We start from the raw sequence: 23112 nt of genomic DNA, 5'->3' as shown, positions 1-23112 counted from the left end.
GGGTTTTGAGCTAGATTTTCTGAAATGTAGTTTAAACATTCTGCATGTAATTTTTTTTTCTTTTCCTGATTAGCTGTAAATAACATGTTATCGAAAAAACATATTCATTCAGTGCAATCAATTTTTAAACCAACAGAAGCTACTGATAGAAACATTGAAATCATTGATAGCGCTCTCTGGCGGAAGCAACCACATTTATTTAGATTTTTTCATTGAATACATTTGCTTTATTTCACGGTACGACATCCTAGGAATACTGCTATACCTCCTGGTTAGGATAAAGATGTTCATAAAAATATCACAATGTGCCAGCCGTAGTATCTTCTCTTTATCCTGCAACTACCCCTTGCATTGACCTAATAAAGGTAACCTATTAAATCAAAGCTGTATCCGGTCACTGCCCTAATAAAGCCTCGTGCATGTATTCCGACGTTCCAAAAGCATTGTGACGTCACGTATACTGCAATGTTTACGCCATGGCGTCATAGTTTCAACTGCAGAGATGTGCCTAAATCTGTCGGAATTAGCTTGTTTTGGACGTTCAAATGTAAAATTTTGTTGCAGGATAAACAAAATACATGATAACTGTCTTGAAATATAAGCGATATTTGGGCTCGGGTCACGTTTTCTTACCCTCACCCAAATATCGCTTATATTTCAAGACAGTAACCATGTATTTCATATAAACTGCCTTGATACGTCATAATTCTGTCACACTATAATGTCATTACCGTGAAACTCAAATCACAGCAAACTTGGTGGAGTGAGCATTCCCTGCAGACGGGTCACACCCGCCTGTGCTCCTTGTCATGTTTGGAAAAGAGACAACTCATGATCAGTGTGTAAATGATGACCTAACAATCTGTGGAAAATTCAGTCAGCATTTGACTAAATGACTGGTTTGTTTTCTGGCTGACAAAGTGATATCTTTTTCAAGTCGCATAGTTTTATTTGATTTAAATACTCTGAAAAGATTACTTGTTATCTAATTTAAATGTTATTTATAGCATCTATAGGCCTTTGTGCAATTTAATCTGGAGCGTAAAAAATATATACTTACATCGTATCGTAATAACAAAAGGGCAGGAGATAGAAAATTTAAAGATACTTTATTATTGTCAAGAATCACAAAGTATGCATGTGCTCCAAGCATAGGACTATTAAAAGCGCCTTATGTCTATGCTCCAAGAAAGCATCTGCAAAACTTAAATCCTTATTAAAAAACGCATTTTAAATATTTGCTTAAAAATTGACAATAACTAGCGTATTGCAGTGGTTAGAGCATTATGCTCTAAAGAGTCGTGAAGTAAGGAACTGATCTTTACGTCGCGGATTCGAATCCCACTGTGGGACGTGGAGAAAGGTTCTTCAGATGAGACCGTATAAACCGAGTTCCCGCGTCGTAGTAGGCACGAAAAAAATTACCTCACTGCTCACATCGTCGCAAACCACGGCCGAAATGTACGCTCCTCTCCCATGCTCAGTGACCCTGGATAAGTGCCGAGCATATGGCAAAATTTCCAGCTCTCCATCGGCAAGTAGTGGCGTCTCCATATGAGTGAAATATTCTCATGAGGCCTGAACATTAAACTATACAAGTTTACAATCAATCGATCGATCGTCTCTATATGTACTTGTGATGAGATACATGTGCAGGGGCGTAGCAACAGGGGGGGGGGGGGGCAAGGAGGGCCTGGCCCCCCACTTTTTTTCCCAACCTTACTTATACTATAGGAAATCTTAAATGAAAACCTGATTGCCCCCCCCCCACTGTTAGTGATGTAATGAAAATGTAGCATTAGAATTGATACTGAAAGTAGTTGACACTGAGAAAAAGTTAACCCCCCCCCCCCCCCCCCGAAATAGGATTTTCGACTTTGGGCAACAATTGCCTTTTTTTTTTGCTTTTCAATTTTTTCAGGTAAGTAAAAAAAATATTTTTCTGGTTGGCCCCCCACTTTCAAAGACGATGCTACGCCACTGATGTGTATCTGTGTAAAGGTGAAAAGTTTCGAAAAGAGCTCATATAAAGGGTGTTAAGAAAGTTCATTCCAAATTTTTCTTTTGTTTTCAAAAAGAAATACGATGTGAAGTTATTTACAATCTGTGATATTTTATGTTTACAGAGTCCATTCTTGCTACTGATAAGGTTTTAAGCGACTTTTGTTGAATCAATAAGGGGAGGGCAGGTATTAAAACAGATGATGCATGTACAGAGAAATTAGGGATGACGCATATTAGTGACATATATATAGCATACAGGCCAAAACATTCTTTCAAATACAATGCAAAAATTATCAAGTCTGGGAAAAATTTTAAAATGACATTTTACTTATTCTTTTTAAAAACTAATTCTACACTCGTCAGGTTGTGTGCTGCAAGATAAGCTATGAAAAAACAAAAGTAAATTATCCTTTATTTTCACTCAAAATGACCAGCATTTCTTTCATTCGGGTGCTTTAATGATGTCATATATATTTTCATTTGGAATAAAAGTTCTATAACTTCCTGCTAGAAATGAATTGCTATAAATCTAAAGCACACTCTAGCAATTTTGTCAAACTTGAAAATTCATCTCTTTTGTTAAGCTCTACTTTGAAATTTTTGAAAATATTTCATCATGGAACAAACTTTCTAAACACCCCTTATGTTCTTTTAAAAATTCTCAGTTTACGTTTACATATTTTCATGTCGAAAAAATCTTAATTCATTCATCCTACCCTCTACCTACTGAATGAATGGTTAAGCTTTACTTGATGTTCCATTTTAACTATAAACATAATTAATATAATCTTCCAACCTTAACTTTTTACTTCTCTCTCTCTCTTTCTCTCTCTCTCTCATCTTTTTTGTTATGTAAAACATTTACGCTTGATTAATTATCAATGAACTAAACAAATGCTGAATGTACAGCTTTATTTTGCTTATCAATGATTATAAGTGCTTCGGTCTTATACACGTGTATTTTTATGTAAAAGTGAGTAAAATATTTAAAATAATGATATTGTTCTCACCACTCTTATCATTATTTAGACCCCTAGAACATGTAAATATATCAATTTTATTATCTGGTAAGACCGCCCCCCTCTTAAAAATAAATTTTAGAGTGATCTGTCATACAAGGGGCTGCACCCTGTTCCATTCTTTTGATTATATTTTCAAAAGCAAAACTGATATAGCAAACTACCAAAAAATGATGACATGTGAAGGAGGGAGGGGGGGGGGGAGTATGCAACGTTCAAGAATACCTTGTACAGTACAGTGTAGATAAGATATATATGGAGGAAAGAGGTTTAAAGGTTTGTTTTGTTTTTATGTTTTTAATCTGCTCCATGGAAGTTGCTGTGTCACACTGTACAAGATGAAATAAACCCTGTTTACTTTTTCGAGAATTCGAGAATCGACATGCTTTTTAATAATGAATTAACCGTGTGCTACATGTACAGTGTACCTTTTGCTCCTTGTTTACGACGGGGGTGAAATTAAGTACAAGTATTTAGCTCATCTGTGTACCAACCGATATCTCTACACAACGTTTTTTTTTTATTGTGAAATTGCACCTCTCGTATACAACGTTGTGAAGAGGAACGATAACACAAAACCTTGACATTGTGAAATCTTAAGGTTAAATTCGGTCTGTTCAATACGCGTATCACGTAGATTCTGGTTATATTTCTGCATGTATCAGAACAATAGCTCTACAATTTTGTTTTATGATAACATGAGTGTACTTCGAATTCTCTGTTGGAATAATGTTATAAAAATAAAATAAGAAAAGCAAGAAAGCCAAAAGCCGGCGAGCCACACCGACATGCACACTAACTGCAGAACTGACCATGTACTTTTATGGTGACCGTGGTCCATTCCATTTTTCTCAAACAAGCGAGCACAGGTCTTCAGCTACATGCACACTAAATCATTTTCTACAACTAAAATTGATGCAAAGCATCAAATCGGACGCAAACAAAATTTAGCATTAAAAAAAAAATTCTTTCACAATTTTCAAAGTGTCCATGCAAGGAAAGCACGTCAAGATATTCAAAGGTGAAATAGGTGAATCATTTTTATTTTAGGCTGTCTTAGAGGCAAAATAAATAATTAAATAATATTTAAACAAATAGACATTTTGCTGCATTTGCTTATAAACTGATTCACCCATGGAAAAAAGGTCAGCGATGAATGATAAGAATTTATTGTCATCAAAATGAAGATGTAGGTCTCTCAAGATGAACCACTTGCTGATTCCCTGGATCTTGGTCACGTGATACAAATGTAATACCTATGGCTATGCTGCAAGACGCAGTGCAAAATGTAGAAAAATTTCTTTGTGTTATTTGCAGCTGTAGAGCATGTTCAAACCAATTTTTACTGGTCGAAAATTTTTACAATTTTTACTCACCATGCACTTTAACACGTCATTATTATCCGGAAAATCATGACGATTTCCTTTCATATCTTATACACTCCTAGGATGGAGAGTATCTATTGTAAACTCTTGTTACATAACCATAAATTATCAATTATCTGATGAGAGGTGATAATGAAATTGAAACATAGTAGCAACAATTAATACTAAGTTTAAAGCAACTTTTAGAAATATTTTACTCATGATTTTTACTTGTTATCATTTGAGAAATATTTTCCTGACCTAATGAGAAATAACGTCTCATTTTCCCACGTGCACTTTCTAACACAATCAGGAATAGATCGGCCGCTGCTGCGGCCGATAATAACAACTTCAATCATAATCCTTTTAGTCTTTTACAAAGTTCGATTATTACGACCGTCTTTAAAACTTATGCGCTGAATCGAAACGATTAACTACTGTATACATGTACGAGAAATATTATATATTTACTGACCGAGTTCGAGAGCAACATGCATTTTATCGACATTCGAACCAAACTTGGGTCGAGGGTCGACAAAACTCACTATTGCCCGAGGACACGGGCAAAAAAATGTTTTTTTTTTTAAATATCTTTTATTGTTTTTTTTTACAAGCATGTATCTTGTACTGCGTTCCGTGATGTAAACTTCATATCCATCACTGTTTATCACCAACGAAATCAAATGAGATTAAGGTCCGCCCATAATGTGACGTAAGCGGTCTAACATTTCATCGACAGGTCCAACATCTCACTCAGCGGTCCAAAATCGATTTTTATGTCCACTCAGTAAAACATCAAATATGTTAGACCTTTTTCGTACAGATATGTACAGGAACAAATTCTGAAACCTAAAACAACATTCTTTTCTCTCCACTTCTTAACTATAAGACATACGGCTTATATCTTTGAATAAATCTTATAAAAATGTTTCAATAAGCATTGGTATAACCAAGCAATACATCTCAAATAACGACTTATTTTTATAATAGTAGGGAAAACATTTTTAAATGTGAGCATTTATCATCTAATAATCAATTTCATTTACTGATGTGTCGTAAAATTCACAATATCTCAATACATTGAGATCTGACCGAAAGGTAATTGGCAGAGAGTAAAAAAATCTTAAATGTAAATTTTAAAAAATAAAACGCTGGAAATGGAATGGTGGTGCTTCGTGTTATATAATCACATACATGTAGAATTGGCCGCCGAATAGAGATAGACAAAAGAAGTCCAGATAACACTTTTTTTCTCTGAAGAACAAATGATTAAGGTAGAGGAGAGATAATTTTGAGCTGATTCGCAGTCCGAATGTCCAAACTTCAAAGCCAGTTACGTTGAAAAGTTATAACATAAGAAATGTAATTCAACGAGCAACAAAACCGAATGAGTATTTTTCTCCTTAGGCGTAGTTCCATCTACAATATTTTGTTAAGTCAACTGTTCATGATAAAGTCAAAGAAATTGGTTTCAATCAGTATTTAATAACACGACGATATATCTTTTTAAAAAGTGCAATGAGCAGAGAGACGAAAGATAGAGAAGCAATGACGTCATCAAAAAAGGCGAAAACCTGAGTGGGGTCATCAAACTAACGATAAAATAGTAAACTGTTAAAAGTATGATGGTGACTTTTTTTCAACACTTCCTGTACCTTTCTGTTTCAAGTTCTTTTAAATATTTTTAGTGGCATGAATCTTATGGCATCAGTCCACTAACATATGAAAATTCACCAATAAACAACTATTTTCTCTAATAGATATGATTTTAAAAAAGATTTCAAACATACGAATTGATTCAAATATTTGTCATTAATAATGAAAAATAAATTAGTTAGTATGGTATACTATCACATGTAGAACAATAAATTGCATTTTGCGTATGTGAGAGAAATTCAATGAACCTACATAATGAAAAATGCATGTTAGCTGGATATATTTTGAAATATTATATCCCATTCTTGTTAATGACGTCGCATAAATCAACATCAAAATATCGCAACGTTAACGTAAACAATGCTACCTTTACAGCTATATAAAACATAAATAAAGCTCTGTACAGGTATATTTTGATAATTTTATAAAAATATACACTCTTTAGAAGAACTTAGAGGAATATCATTAATTTTGACCCGGGGCCGAATTTTGCCACAAGTGAACCAGGTTCTTTTAAAGCTAAAATTGTTGAAATTTTGTCCATTTTGTCCTCTTTCTGAAAAAGGATATAAAATCGGACTAGTTTGGGACGTCATAAAAACAAAAATTGTGAATACACTGCTTTGACCCTATAATATTTTCTGTTAATTTACATTTTTCATACAATTTATTGAATTCAGCACATTTCAGGAAGATTTCAAAATTTGACTTTTGTGGGGGCAAATGTATGCAATATATCGCATTTAGTTCTTTCCTCAGAATATATCTTAAATTTTCTTTTTCGACTTTTAATTGATGCAAACATACTGTTAAAAGAATAACAATATTGTCTTGTAATTCAATACTTTGAAACGTATCATCAAGATATAACTATTTTTATCATTATTTTTATCATACGTGGAAATACTGTTTAATACCTTGGCTTCCTCCTCCTGTTTCTTCACATAATCCGGATCTTCCATTGTTGAATAACACTAGTCATAGTATGTCTGCTTCAATTTGCAAATTTGCGTGAAATTTGTTATATGTATATCTGTCATTTGTTGTAGTTATTTGATCATAATCATGTGTATTAACACCAAAAAATGTCATCCCTCTGTTTATATATTAAACTTGGTAGTTCCTTCTAATGTGTAGAATTCTCAGGCATACAAGTATAAGATTATTAAGAGAAAGGGTGAAATACCGGAGGTTATGAAAAAGCGTCTTCCATATTCTAACATCTAAAATACACAAACATAACTACATGCAGGGACATTTTGTATATTTGTAGTAATTAAGGACTTGATCGTTTGATATAAAAACTTCACAGCATTGTTTTAGAATTGTAAATTTTTAGGTCGCCGATGTATCTATATGCCTAGTTGAAGGCATAGTAGGTGTTACATCTTTGTATTGTTTAGACAAATGTATAATAGCTGTATCTTTCAAATAAAAACAAAACTTTTCCAAAAACCTGCATAACTTAGCATCTATGGAAAATCAAAGATTGCTTGGAAAAAATGGTCTAAAAAATCATAGAAATTGTTAATAAGATAGTCCACATTTTTTTTTTTTTTTTTTTTTTTGATTTCATCTTTAGTGCACTTTTGTGTACAATCATAATGTTATACTATAAAAAGAAACTTATTACACCCTCAATTCATTGTACCAATTTGTAAAGACAAATTAACATCTTATTTCAGGCCAAGCTTAAAAAATTCATTGTTTGGAGTTGCCGACTTAAACGTTTTAGACTGGGTAGGCATTTTTTTTAAAATTATTTTCAGATTTTTGATAGATAACAAAAAAAAAACCTTTTCAATGGCCTACTAAACATGAATAAGCTCCACTCTTGTTATAAAACACTGATTGACAAAAAACAAAAGTAAAAAAAATCAAAATGAAACAGTTTCTATATCTTGAAAAATAAAAAAAATAATAATTCACAAAATAACTTTAAAAAGTTTCGGTCGTGTGCATTTTCAGTGGGTTGGTCGGCAACTGCAATTTTTTTTTTTTCGTTTTAGGCCTCATTCATTTTTATATTGTTATTTCTTCATAAACAGAAACATTCACTGCAAGGTTTATTTTACTATACACATTTTCTTCTTGTGTCTTTTTAATTTTGTCATAGAAATGTAATTTTCCGGCTGTCTTGGTGTCTTCCTGATTTCTCTCTTTGTGCTTTTGGTTTCTTTTTTGACGTACTCCAAAAGCTATGGTTATTGTAATTACAATTATTAGAAATACTGAAGCAGTGAGAGGAATCACCATCAAAGTCTTTGGTGTCTGTGAACTACCATTGTCTACAACTATGAAAAAATATGATTTCAATATAATTTTGAGATTTTTTCAATTGAAAGCAAAAACTTCAAATCCTTGGAAAGACAATTTCCTTCTTATCTGTATGTAAAATGTATTTATTTGTAAATTATACCCGGTATTCCTTTTTAAAGTCTAGATTCTATTAACAGCCATATTAGCTTTTATAAAAACATAATCAATAGATTGTACAATTCGAACAACCATAGTTGTAGTTGTTAAGATTCCAACTGGCTCTCTTCAAAATGCCCTTTCTTGTGGTTTCACACATATACATTCAAATTATATGAATACTAAAAAAAACCTAATCTAAATTAATTCTTTCAATATGTCAAAAGCAGTTAAGAGTCAACAGCGAATTGTTTTCTCATAGTTTTTTGAAAAGGTTTTTAATTTGTGGAAAAAGTCAGAAAATGTTGCTCAAGAAGCTAGGCAAAAATACATAAAAGGTTAAATCATCTGTATACTAAAAAAAATAATAAATCTTTGAAAACTTAAAAAGGTCAATACCACTACTTAGGTTTTGATATCTGCATGATCCATTGAAAGCATCACAGTCTGTGTTAGGACATATTGATGGACAAGGCTTGCAAACTTCCCCGTAAGCTTCAGCTCTGCAACCTTCATCAAACCAAAACGTATGTTATACACGTAAAATTTTTTTGACATTAAAATGTTAAATTTTAAATTCTATTTATATGATTTTTTTTTTCTTTTCAAAATTTTTCCCGTTTTGCTCGTCTCATTTTACTGTGCCTAATTGAATAGAGACATTGGTTAATTAATATAAATACAAAACAATTGCTGCTTACTATACTACATACCTATGATCCTTACTTCGCATATTTCAATGGTAGCAAATAAAGGCTCATATTCTGTGCAGTTTGTATTTAGTGGAGGATCTTTTGAATTAAATATAGCTATTCCTTTTGTCAATCGGTTTACTGTTATATTTTCTACTCTGTTTGGGCAGGTAGTAGAATCATGGATGAATACTCTCTCTCCACTGGAGGATGGGGGTATATACTGGGGATCATCGAAAACAAATACTGAAAAGCCGGTATGACGGTCAACTGCTAAATATATTCAAAAAAGTCTACGTCATACTTTGCACGGTGATATTTTGTATTTTTTTAAATAAACATATTTTTATCGAGAAAGAGAAATATACATGATGGATAAAGGCAAGGACACTTTTAGGGCTCTTTAGATAGTGTATATTTTTACTGTATTTTCTTAAGAAGATCTGCAAATATGCAACATTCATAGACTGATTGGAGAAAAACTTCCACCAAGCCGTCTTATAGTAAAGAGCAGTCGTGATGCAACAGGTGTCCGCACCAAGGTGTTCTTCGAGATAACCATCAATTGCCTTGGTAGCAGGCCATCGGTTTCTACTGAATGAGTTACTTTGTGAAGCAACACCTTCATATTTTACGTCCTGGGCGAGGTTTTCTGAAATATACATGTACATATACAGTGGGTACTTCTTCATAAACACGTAACTATATGTTTTTTAGCATTTCATTGAATGAAAATATCATAGTGCTTGTAGTAATTTTACATGGATTCCAATTTTAATTTTAAAAAAAATGCGGAGAGTTTGAATTTACATATAAAGTATCGGGTTTATATCATTTATATAAACTGTAGTAAGTGATGACTTAAAATGAGATGAGCATATCTAAGGTATACCTTTACACAGATGACCAAAAATTCCACTGTTATCCCCCTGTTATTAATATTATATGGGGTCAATGATTAAATTATTGAGATATGTTATCTGGAATGATTTTTGTTCATATTTTTGAATTTCTTTATTTCACAGCATTCAATTATTAGAAATAATTCATGAGCTTTAACACATAATATTTGCAAAATGATGTTAAAAATACATGTTAACCTTAATTTGTGATAACATTGCAAGTAAAAAATAACAAACGAAAAAAAATGACAAAAATGAAGAATTAAAAATTTAGTAAGAATTTCCTCTGTATCACCATACCTTGACTTTTGATCCTGTATTTTTCTTTAAAAAGTAAAAAATAAAAATTTTAAATTGATATTGATTTGAAACTTTGTTAATATATCCATGTAGAACAATTTTTGATTTAGCATATTATACTTTATAAATTTCCTTTCAGTTTTCTGAAACCTGAGTAGACGTCATCCTTAAACGGTAGTGATTAATTTAAACATCTGACATCTCTTCATATAAATATATGACACTAGATTGATAACAGAAATGAGCGTTTTTATTGCCGCAGGTAAATGCCAATAGAGTGCCAAAGGTATAGAATTAGACACTCGTATATCGTAATAAAATAACCTTTTCTTCATGATCGTGTTGTGCAATTTCTCAGAATTGACAAAAATCAACACCTGTTCTAGAGCTTTTTAAGATTGGCTGGTCGCAAAAAAAAAAACCAAACAGAGACAAAACAGCTGGTAGATATAACCTAATAATCCGGATTTGCCCACGATTTCCATATCTAAATATGTTACTTTGTGCCTGTGACTTTCTTTGCATTTTAAACAATCACTATTGTAAGATGTTGCTGAATGCACACGTATATCTTGTTGGATCGACAATGTTTATAACATAAAAGAGCTTATCTTTAACGTATTATGGCTACTAGGAGGAAAAGAAATCAAGAATAGTTTGACGAAGAACAAACATAAATGTTTAACGAAGTGACTAAAATATAAAAACAAAAAAGAACCTAAAAATGCATTGAATTTCTTAAGTGACAATGGAAAACACGTGATTTAATGTAATGAGTTAAATACGTTATTGAAAGAAACAGCAGGGAAACTGAACTTCCTGTTAGAAAAAAAATAATAAAAGTGCTAACAGCTCTTAAACACTTAATGTCCCTTGCAAGAATGTTTAACTCATGAGACATCTAACATGTACCGGCGAAAAACTGGTGCACGTGTAACCTTATCATTTTCAAAACTGAGAGGTCGCCCGCGCTGTGCAGTAGTTAGAGCGTTTGCTATAGAGTCGTGAAGTAAGGACTTGTTCCTTATGTCGCGGGTTTGAATCCTACCGTGGAAAGCGGAAACGGGTCCTTAGAATGAGACAGTATAAACCGATATCCTGTGTCGCAGTAGTAACTGGCACGAAAAAGATCCCTCATTGCTCAATTACTTTAAAGGTTAGTGTAGGACAGAATTCATAGCTTTTACTTGGCTTGTGGTGGCGTCCCCATATAAATGAAAAATGCTCAAGAGCTAGGGAATCAAACAGCACAATCAATCAAAAAATCATTCAAGACAGCGCATTATTTTTGTTTTTAAAAACTACTGGCTTACATTTGATTGTGTTTATTGTCAACATAAAAGTAACACTTCATAATAGTAGTGGAAACAGTGATAGGGATGAATTAATTCAAAACTACATGTATGTTGATTAGAAGCAATACAGTCATAAAAAAAATCTTAAACATAATGCGTAAAAACTATTATAATTTCGTAGAATTATTTAAGGAATGACTCTAATTCTTGGCCAAATTATTCGATGATAACCTGGTTTTGGTCAGTTTACGCTTTATAATCCGCGAAGCGGACTATAAAAAGCGTAAACTTACCCAAACCAGGTTATCATCGAATAATTTGGCCAAGAATTAGAGTCATTCCTTATAATTTAATTTTAAAATACTGTAAAAGTACTTTATTATTAGTATTATTAGTGGTATTAATTTACGCTATGTACACGGTCACAAATTTTCCGCGGAAATTTGTCCAAGCGTACTTATTATAAATGTAAGGCAATTAGTGACAATCTAGGAAATCCACGTAATTTTCTACTTGTGGGTTAAACAGAAATTTAAGATTCCGCGGAATTATGACCCCGTGGAAAAAAGTACGTCTACAGTAATTAAACAACTGTTGTTGTAAAATTGTGTTGCTTTTTATGACTACAAATTTGCCGCTCAATAATACATCCCTAGTAACGGAAGTGATATGAAACAAGGGGAGATAATAACTGACATACAGATCTAGCAGGCATAATGTTTGTGTAGACGAGGTAAGATCGAGCTACTGTTTGAAGTTAAAGGTACATTTTTAAGTCTTGAATTTCCCATGAATTACAAGGACTGGAAATGAGGGAATTGTATGGATACAGATGATTCAGCTGGTTGTCAAGGGGGTGTGTCCCCATACCACACCAGGTTATTAAGAAATAATTTGCGTTCCTTTTTGGTAATCAACCAACAAGAGACTAGAATACAAACAAAATTAAATTATTCTTTGATAAAATGATTTTATGTTTAGATTCAGTAAAATACCTACCAAACGATTCTGATACCACAACAAGAATAAGTCCAATGGAAGGATTTTCTACTAGAACCATTATGTCGTACATGTATCTTAATTTCTGTTTTAACAGACTGATCCTTAGTATGCTTAGTCTTTACCTCTGTGGGAATTATGTGTGATACATTATTAGATTACTGTCAACCAGTTGAAGGTTTGTAAAGAGATAATGCATATTTTGATTACAATTATCACTAATGGGACATGAATGGATATACCCAATGAGCATGCACATGTTAAATGATGTGTTTAATTTAATATTTCCTTATAAAGTGATGCATTCATGATTTAACAATGACAATACACACCATTTGAGAGAATAAGGAAGTGTTTGAACGGTTCAACATATATTGAATGTTTTGTCCTAAACATGTTTGAATAAAATTTTAAAGAAGAAAACTATAATTTGCAACAAACTTTCCAAGGCTTACAAAGATATAAGGTTAATAAATAAAAAAATATATATACTTTTACCATTTTTTCTATTTGAAGAACGGAAACCTGCTATTATTTACTCATTTAAAATTAAACAAGGACATTTTACGTTTTATCAGCACTTAACAAGAGGCTTAATTACATGTATTTAATGGGTAATAGAAATGAGAATGAAATGTTGCCATACAGCAACATTGAATAAAAATAATATCAAGTTCAGGATCATCGGAAAGACCATTTCTGAAGGTATTAAGAAAAAAATCAACATATGTTTCAGAATAGCCATCAAGTTTAAAGTTTGTGTTCATATTGACATTTAAAGATCCAAGATGCACAATGGCAGATTTGCCTACCTATGACAATATAATGAGAATAAAACAAATTATGCTTGAACTACAATTAAGCCTGGAAAATTTTTGGAGTCTTTTCGTTTGAAATGAAATGGTTATGACAATAAAAATGCACATTATTTATAATTCAGTTGCTGTTAAGAATAACTTTCCGATTACTAAAGCTTGCTTAAATTCTAAAAACGGAATCAAGGCATGATCTTATTGTTTGATTGTGAGGAATGACTAAAAGATAATATTTTAAAATTTTATTGCGTTGTTAGTTCCGAATGAACACAATCTAGTATTTTGTTACAATACAAAGAATTTTTGAACATGACGTTAACATTTTCATGGTTACTCAAATAGTACATTGCTATGTATTAATTTAATAGTAGAACTGTCACAAGTTGCATAGAAATTGTGATTTCTATTCCAAAATGAATTTTACATGCGCTGTAGAAAATTCCTCACATATCGTGTAGTCTCCTCATATATTTGCGTATATTCCATTGTTCGAAACAGATCGAGCGACTAGTTCGTAACATTTTCTAACCTCTTCTAAAAACAAGAAATAGAAAAAAAAACCAGTCTTATGATGTACAATAACTAAAAATAACAGAGTTATATGTATGTTGAAGTGTTTGGACGATTCATATCTTTAAAAAAACAGAATCAGGAACGAGGATTCATTCGGGGGCATACTTTTTTCCACAAAATACTTTATACTATTATAACAAATGTTCCTTGAAATCCCCTCTTCCAACCGCCACCACTTTCTAAGGCTGTTTTTTCTAAATCGTTGTTACAAGTTTTTTGCTGCCCTTTTTAAAAACGATGCTAGTTGTATTGTTTCTGACTCACCAAAGTTGTTATTACCTCCGGTCTTCTAACACGCAGCTGTCTGACAATAGTTAGATATATTCACCTCTCCGTCCATACGAAGCTGTTCAAGGGCGTTATGTAAAACACAGAACACCCCAGCAGGACCAGCACCATCCCTGTGTAGAACAATACATGGATGATTAGCTGTATTTTCGCATATATAAGTACATGTAAGACCAAAATAAATGGTTATATGAACTCTTAAAAATTACTTGATAAATGTATTGTCAATAAAAAGAAATACTGGAACATCGTAAACATACTTGCTCAAAGTCAAATTAGATTCCTTTTCTTTTCCCTACATGTAGGAAATGAAATTTTGGTGCGTTTGTTGGCATCACAGTATTGCAGTATCTTTCTTATTATACTTTAGGAATAAATTTGTATACTAGTATATGGTTAACACGCTTATAATGAATTCACTATTATATAAAGCAATGAAACATATGGAGATAACAAAAAGTATTAAAGATCAAAAGTCCATAAAACAATACAAAATAGGATCAGAGCAAACGCGGATTTTTCTTAATTTGAAAATACTTCAAGTAATTTTTTATGTACAATTTCGCTTAAACAAAATGTACAATTGTGTAATAATGACAAGTACATGTGTTTGCATGGAAATCTGCACATCTGATATTCAAAAAAAAAAACATGCTGGATCAATCGTCGCGATATATTGCCGATAGTACATAACTTGAATTCTTGAATAAATTCTTTGTTTATGGCATCATTATAAATGAAACATTTACAATTTAGACCGTATAATTGTTTTTAAGCAAACATTTCTTAAAGAAGAGATCATCAAAATACCATCGTTTTCGGCGTACTTTAACAACAACCGCTTTCGTGGCGAAGTTGTGACAAAATGATTTTTATCTAACTGAAAACTAGATTATCATAACAGTTCGTATTATTTTTCATGCACCTGTGGCAAGATAATTGACACTTAGAAATGGACGTTTGTTGTGAAAAGGTGGTGGATGGCGGTATGCGAATTTGGCATTATAAAGAGAATTTTAGATAGCAGGAAAAACGTTCTTGGGAAATCATAGCGGTATTGCGAAAATGGTGATTATTCGAGAATTGACTCTATATTTACCAGGACATGTAATTGAGAAATAATAACCACCAAATAAATAAAATAACAAATTTGAAATTTAGTAACATTAAAGTCCTTGTATAATTGTTGTTGATTTAATGGTGCCGAGTCATTCAGGAGGAAACTGGCTTTTGTGACAAGATCATATTCTGATATGATTGTGTCCCTCTCTTAGAATCCACACAGCAAAGCTTTATGAAGAAATAACTACTGCTCCTGGGGTAAATTCTAATTATTTACATCTAAGTAAAATAGTACATGTTTATCATCATTGTGTTAATGCTAAAATCCACAGTGCGATAACTTCACCAAAGTCAGAAGGTCTGCGCCATAATTTTTCAAAAAAACATTTGCATATCATGGTCTCATAAATTTACAATAACAGGAATGGATTTAATTCTTACTAATGTCTGAGACATGGCCATCCAGTTCTCTCTCACTTGTTTGACAAACTCAAAAACGTTGATCCGCCCTTATTTCTCTCTTGTGTCAGTAAGGAATCAAGAGCAATAAACGTACCTGTTCTACCCACTCCCGGGCTAAAATAAACAAGGTTTACCTAAATTTTCCCGGTTTCAATGCAATTTAAAAAAGACTTACGAAAATATTTTAAACCCTTTTTGATCATCTAATTATAGATTTGCAGTGAAAGTAAGGTAAGATTTGCTGAGTTGCAGACAGGCTTCCAAATCTTTCTAGCGCAAAAGGCGATGAGGCTCGGAAGAGCACAATAAATGTCTCGGAAACATCTCACAAAATTTAACGCCTTTTGTTTCATATCTTCGTACCCATTCATGATTTGTTAAAACATACACTACTGGACGAAAAAAGTGCTGAGAATCCCAAATTTTACTGATAAAGTTTGATAATTACTGATACTGTGCTGTTGTTGCTGATAAATACTGATATTTACTGTTATTATTACTGTTGTTGCTGATATTTTTTGTTGTTTCTGATAAATACTGATAATTACTGTTGCCTTTTACTGTTGAGTCTGATAAATACTGTTGAGGTACTGTCGTTGCTGAGAATTGCTGATAATTACTGTTGAGGTACTGTCGATGCTGAGAATTACTGTGGTCATTGTTTTTAACCTGGTTATTGGTTTTAAAAAAACAGAGGGCTATAAAAACCTTCAATTATTACTTTCTTTTACTTGAATTATCATGACAAAATTTTCATATTTCTTTAAATGTTCTGCTTGTGACAAAATTACATGACTGTATGTATGTATACTGATCTCAATTTCTACATTACGTTTGTGAAAATTTTGACAATAATCAAATAAATTATTAATAGAATGACTATATAGAAATAGAATTAATTAAAAAAAAAATTAACTGCAGAAAAAAATGGATTTTTTTTTGCATCAGATCTTATTGAAAAATAAACTGTAAATAAAAAGAGAATTATGCTATCTTAAAAAAGATCCATCGCCGCCTTTCCCGACTCCAAGAAAATTATGTAGGGAGATCGATGATCTTTTTTTTTCAATAATAAGAAAAAAGTTCTTAATGGATGGAAAGAAATCGGGATAAAAAAAGTTTCCTGCAGGTTAGAAAAGTGGATTTGTTCCGTTTTCACTAGGTCAACTGGTCGAATTTGGACAACATTTTGTTTTTGAAGGCCTTTTTTTCTCGAAAAAAATTATATTTATCTTGTTAAATGTTCAGTTTCCTGTTCTCTTTTTGTCGAAATATTTGAAAATTTGCTCGAAAATTAGAAATTTTATCCCTTTTAAAAAGTAACTAAGAGGCGAAAACAGGTTTGAATATATTCAATCTGTGGGCACTGATTTTAATTAATAATTTATTTACTTATTCATTTATTTGAATGTTATGTAGACGTTTGTAGATCGTCCAAGAATTAAACTCCTCCACATGTAGATATGTACAAGTACAAACTGTATGCATGTGCAACCGGCAAACTGGGCGAGCTGATTAAAAATTAGAGGTTAAGAATCCCTTGTGCAAAGGTACATGTGTTTAGTTTGTCTCTTAAAATTAAAATACAAAATCATTTTTTATTTAATCAGTTTTGAAATCTCATTAATTTTTTTTAATATAATTTTATGGAATGGGAAATAAGAACTGAAATGAGACTTATTTTAATATGTTACTATTAGTTTATGATCAAATTGATCGATTTTAATTTTGCATGGTAAAAAATTTGAAAAGAAAACACCTTTAAATTGATTTCAATTGATCAGAAATCGGTGATCGACCTGTGATTTGGCTGTATTGTGTACATGTCTTCAGCCCCGGGGTAGAACTGGGTACAACTTGTATATTCCATGCAAATTGTAGTGGTCAGCGTAACAATAGGCACTAATTACCCATTCATCTTCGTCTGCGGCTACCGGTGTTATCAATAAACAAACTACCTACACTGTACCTGTACTCGCTACTTTGGAACAATCTTAAAGTTTATGGTCGCACGAAAAAAAAATTCCATAATTATATTGAATTTGATGACGAACAAAATTGATAGAAAAAATATTTAGAATAGAACACTTTGGTACTATAATAAAAAAAAAAAAAAAGATATGAACATGTACATCATGTACGTTGTACAGACTTATTTTAATTATTATTTCAATTCTCAAAGATCTATCTTTCTTTAGTATTTAATTTCATTTTTTAGTTTTACGCATATTTCTTCAATCAATCAATCAATCAATCAATCATTCATTTGAATTTTTTTTTTACCATTTTACATTAGTACGAGGGATTATCAAAAAGTTCGTGGACTGAGGCTATAAAAATTAGCACTATGTAGTCTGTGCTTTCAAAATCTATATGGAAAATAAAACAAAAAATAAAGAATTGTTGAAAATTTTAGCCTGATACGTTCATTATTTGCCAAATTATTATAAAATGAAAACGACATTATATGATCACCCGGCGCTGTCGTCGTTTATTCTCGTGACGTCCTACAATGTCATTGTTTTCAATGTCCGCTTCTTTTACATCATACACCTTTTTGATGAGAATTCCTGGAGCTGCATGAGTACGGACTGAAACCCGCCTTGTTTATATGACTTTACAATGTCATGAACTGTGGCCTTCAATGAATATAATATTCCAAATGGATTAATACATTTGGAGAGATCCTCGCTTGTGTGTGCAAGCATATTTTGCTTTGGGAAGTTCAATATCTACAACACATGATCAACGTCATTTATTGACGTGATTGATTTTTCACAACTTGACTGCAAGTGGACATTAACTTAGTATCCTTTTTCTCTCTGAATCTTTTTTGGCATAAAAATACAAGTACTCGGGATGCATATTATTTCTCTGTAGCCAGTTTCAATAGATTTTAGGTCTATACCAGTTTTTTAGGGGCAAAACTTTATAGAATGTTGGAAACGGAAACCCCTCCCCCTTTTGACGTCATTTTCAAGGCCTCATTTGTTTGGTCTTTCCATGTAAAATTTACGGTAAAAATTTATAGAACTTCCAGAATGAAGTGAAAATTTCATATTTTATGAAACAATTGTGTCCAAACACATACCTAAATTAACGGGATTTTTGGATGTCAAATGATCATATCAGAAGAGTTTTTCTCAGTCACATTACGGTCGCAAAAACGTCGTGTTCGAGGTTGCGCCGCCTGGACATACTATTGCTTACAAAAACGGCACTAGTTAATTAAAAAATAAAAGTTACGATTTGTGGTTTATTCTATAGATAGAGATAGATGATGTTAACTAGATATTTTAAAATTCATTGATGTGCCCAAAGCGGTTTTAATTTTATGACGCTAGTCCACGAACTTTTTGATAACCCCTCGTATACATAGACCACAAAAACATATAAAATGTAGGTGATTTTATACATAACAGTAGGTCTAAAAGGCATGCGTGATTAAGAAACTAAACAAAAAAAATTTGTAGGTTGCTAAAAATGCGAAGTAAAGGAATCTAGGCCGGGGAGTATATTTTGTTTATCAGATAAAAGTATATCTCGGGGGGAAGTGGTCACATGTATTTTCAATTCTGAATCTCTGCTAACGATGGTTTGGGACCGGTGAATACGTAGACGAGAAATTGACTTCTCTTTTTAATAAAAAAAAAAAGAGTGCAAAATATACAATCATATAGATAAAAAAAGAAAGATTGTTTAGTGAAGCACTTTTTTGAAATAATATTAGCATTAATTGTTCATAATTCAGATGCAGGGAAACTCCACTTCGCTTAATCCGAAAAAAAACCTTAAATGTATGTATCGCACTCATGAATAAATGAATTACTTCAATTCTGAATTTTGTATGGTTCATTGCAATTGATTCTCTAAAATAATTTTATTCATGCATACAAAAAATTCGATAAGTATAATATAACTTGCATGACTTTTAAAACACACAACTAAAGAACAGACCTTGCCCTATCGGCTATCACTTAATTGTAAACAGTATTTGTTAGATTGTGGGGTATTTGGTAGATGATGAACCCAGAGTGATGAACACATGTAAGCTGAACACGTTTATTCTAAGACATAACAGACTCGCACACAAAACAAAAGAAATTATCTGATTGGCTAATAATGATACAGCATCAACTGGTTTTACTAATAAACGAAAGTCAGTAAAAGGTCAAACTAATAACAGGAATATAACATCCTCCTCATTTTACAAAAAAAAAATGAAACTGTCATTGAGATGTAAACATAATAAAGCTTATACAAATCTGTTCATTTCTTAACATCAATCTGAAAATCCTTAAGATGTGAAGGTAGGTTAACTGTCCTGCCAGATCGCGTTTTCACTGCTGAATCAGCCTTCGGAGCTGATGTGGTAATACGAGCATCAGGTAAGCTTGGCATCGGTGCCGGAGGTACAGTGATATGTGGTTGCACAGGCTGTGGGCTGACCTTAACCGGTGACTTAGGTTTAGTCGGTGTTTTTGGAGTAGGTACTATAGGCGGTGCATGCACAGGCGTGTTAGGTGAAAAGGTCATCACTGGAGGTTCATTGGTAGCCTTAAGGTGTACTCGATTGCGTCGGTATATGCGGTCTCCAGAACTGACTTCATAGGAGCGGTCATCTAGACGACGGATGACTTGACCTTTAGCCCAAGGTGCTTTACGGTTGACGAATGGTTGAAGACGGACCACATCACCTTCCTCGAGAGGCTTGAGGGCCTTTGATTTTCTGTCGAAATAGCTTTTCTGTGTTTCCTGTCGCTGCAGGATCTTACGGTGAATATCGTCAGTCTGTATGCCTTCTGGTCGGAGTAGGGTGGTTGTCATTGGTAAAAGCGTACGTGTACGGCGACCAAGAGAGCGCTGTACAGGGCTTGTGTTCTGTCCTTGGGTCGGTGTGTTCCTGAGATCAAGTAGTGCCAGATACACATCCCTTCCGGACGCCAGAGCTTTTTTGATGATAGTCTTTGCTGTTTTTACTGCAGCCTCAGCTTTTCCATTGGCTTGAGAATTTCCCGGACTACTGGGCTGATGTCTGAAGTCATACTCTTCTGCAAAGTTCAGAAACTCGAGACATGAGAATTGGGGACCGTTGTCCGAGACGACAATCTCAGGAAGTCCGTATCGAGCAAAGTGATACTTCATTCTCTGGATGACATTGATTGCAAGTGTTTGGCGTAGTTCATCAACCTCAAAGTATCCAGAGAAGTAGTCAACGAGAATGAGATAGTTGATGTTGTTGAGCGTGAAAAGGTCAACACCAACCTTAGACCATGGTCGGTCTGGAACATCATGAGGTGAGAGTGGCATCTTGGTATTTGCCACTTCCATGCTGCGGCATGTCTCACACTGTGAAATGAATTCCTTTATGTCGTTGCTCATGTTCGGCCAGTAGAGACATTCAGCTGCTCGTCGACGGGTGCCAGTAATACCTAGATGAGAGCTATGGAGTCTTTCTAGCATACTTTGACGGAGAGTCTGAGGAACTACGATCCTGTCTCCACGGAGAATAATACCATCCGTAAAAGAAAGTTCACTTCTGTAGGATGCATAACGCCCTACCACTGGAGGTAGTTCAGTTAAGAGGTCAGGCCAACCTTCCACGATAGTCTTGCGAAGAGCCTGTAGGGTCTCATCCTTAGCAGTGTGGCGTTGTATCTCTTTGATACGCTCAGGGGAGATGGAGATATGTTGAATAACATTGATGTCAATTACGTCATCCTGTTTGCCCATTCCTGTGTCAGACGGGTACGCACGTGACAGTGTGTCTGCTATGTGCATCTCCTTGCCCCTGTGGTACTTAACAGTTATGTCATACTTTTGGAGTCGTAGTTTCATTGCCTGTAGGCGTTTTGGAGCTTTCCAGAGAGAGCCTGGGATGATAGTCTCTAGCGGTTTGTGGTCAGACTGTACCACCACATGTCGAGCAAATGTGTAATGATGAAACTTCTCCAATGCAAAAACTATGGCCAGAAGTTCCTTCTCGATCTGAGCATAGTTCGCCTCAGTTTCCGTGAGTGCTCGGCTAGCATATGCTATTGGCTTTCCTTCCTGTAGAAGGGCTGCTCCTAAGCCTCTTTGGGACGCATCGCACTGTATGGTAAGTGGTTTCTTATCATCGTAGTATTGGAGCTGATTTTCAGAGGATAGTATTTCTTTCACTTTGTTGAAAGCCTTACGTTGCGGTTCATCCCATCTGAACTCAATGTGCTTTCGTTTGAGCATGTTTATCGGTTCCATTATTGTAGCTAATGATGGAATGAAGTCTGATAGGAAGTTCACTGTTCCACATAGTCTGTGAACACCATGTAAGTCTGTTGGTGCTGGCATGTTGCGAATGGCAGCTACCTTATCGGGGTCTGGTAGCACACCTTTGTCAGTTACAAGGTGACCCATGAATCCTACCTGGGAGAGTCTCAGCCGCATTTTCTTCGGATTGAGTCGGATACCAACTGCTTGGCATCGCTGGAGAAATGCTACTAACTTTTCATCATGGTCTCTCATGGCCTCTTCCTTGGTCTCGCCAACACCATAGAGTAATACATCATCTGCGATGTTCAGAATCCCTCTCAAGTCACCTATAGCCTGATATAGACGTCGCTGGAACATCTCTGAGGAAACACTGGTACCGAATGGGAGTCGTAACCAACGGTACCTTCCGAATGGTGTGTCAAATGTAGTCATGTGACTACTTTCATCATCCAGCCTTACGTGCCAGTAGCCATGACGGAGATCAAACGTTGAGAACACCTTTGCGTGTGCCAGATCTGGTAGCATCTCACGGAGTACAGGGAGATGAAAATGTTCACGTTTTAGTGCTTTGTTGAGATGCTCTGGGTCTAAACATAGTCGGAGTTCACCGTTTCTCTTAGTGGTACATACAAGGTGACTGAGCCAATCGGTGGGCTTGTTAACAGGAGCTATGATGGCCTTCTTTGTCAGATCCTCTAGTGCTTCCTTTAGTTTTGGTTTCATGTGGACTGCAACCTTCCGGACTGGCGATATAACTGGTGAGACTGAGGGGTCAACCTCAAAATGTGCTACTCCAGGGAGTTGTCCTATTTTGTCCTCAAATACATCCTTGTACGCAACAGTCGGACAGACGGAGTACACAGAGTTCACTCGCTTGAACTCGTCCTGATTTATGGTAATGAGTCCCATTTGAGTACATGCATTGAGTCCGAGGAGTGGAGTTAAGTCCTCATTGACAACTACGAACTTGACTTTGTACTTGGTCCTGTTCTTGTGATTGACTAATTTCAGAAT

At 34.1% G+C, this 23112-nt stretch overlaps 2 protein-coding genes across 9 annotated transcripts in view; both read right to left on the bottom strand.

The window, feature by feature from the left end:
- Positions 1 to 23112, bottom strand: part of LOC134265131 (receptor-type tyrosine-protein phosphatase kappa-like) — a 189990-nt gene that overhangs the window by 109187 nt on the left and 57691 nt on the right. The gene's annotated exons all lie outside the window — the stretch shown is intronic.
- On the bottom strand, positions 7986 to 9844 carry LOC134265134 (uncharacterized). Its single transcript, XM_062747382.1, has 4 exons — positions 9575 to 9844; positions 9172 to 9423; positions 8858 to 8968; positions 7986 to 8337 (listed from the first exon to the last, which is right to left on the bottom strand). Exons 1-4 carry the CDS (start codon positions 9840 to 9842, stop codon positions 8066 to 8068), a joined length of 903 nt encoding a protein of 300 aa, XP_062603366.1. The 5' UTR covers positions 9843 to 9844; the 3' UTR covers positions 7986 to 8065.

The sequence above is a fragment of the Saccostrea cucullata genome, unplaced genomic scaffold, assembly GCF_032062105.1.
Source record: "Saccostrea cucullata isolate Sc308-1 unplaced genomic scaffold, CSIRO_AGI_Scuc_v1 ctg585, whole genome shotgun sequence".
NCBI classification, from domain to species: Eukaryota; Metazoa; Mollusca; class Bivalvia; order Ostreida; family Ostreidae; genus Saccostrea; species Saccostrea cuccullata.
This window is presented reverse-complemented; position numbering and strand designations above follow the sequence as displayed.

Bases quoted from the DNA above. Each gene is read 5' to 3' on its own strand.
- LOC134265134 (XM_062747382.1), bottom strand. From the start codon at position 9,842: ATGAAGAAGTACCCACTGTATATGTACATGTATATTTCAGAAAACCTC. The intron at 9,424-9,574 runs GTAAAAATATAC...GAATATATTTAG, and splicing joins GATCTTCTTAAGAAAATACA to CAGTTGACCGTCATACCGGC. The intron at 8,969-9,171 runs GTATGTAGTATA...GGTTTGATGAAG, and splicing joins ATGCGAAGTAAGGATCATAG to GTTGCAGAGCTGAAGCTTAC.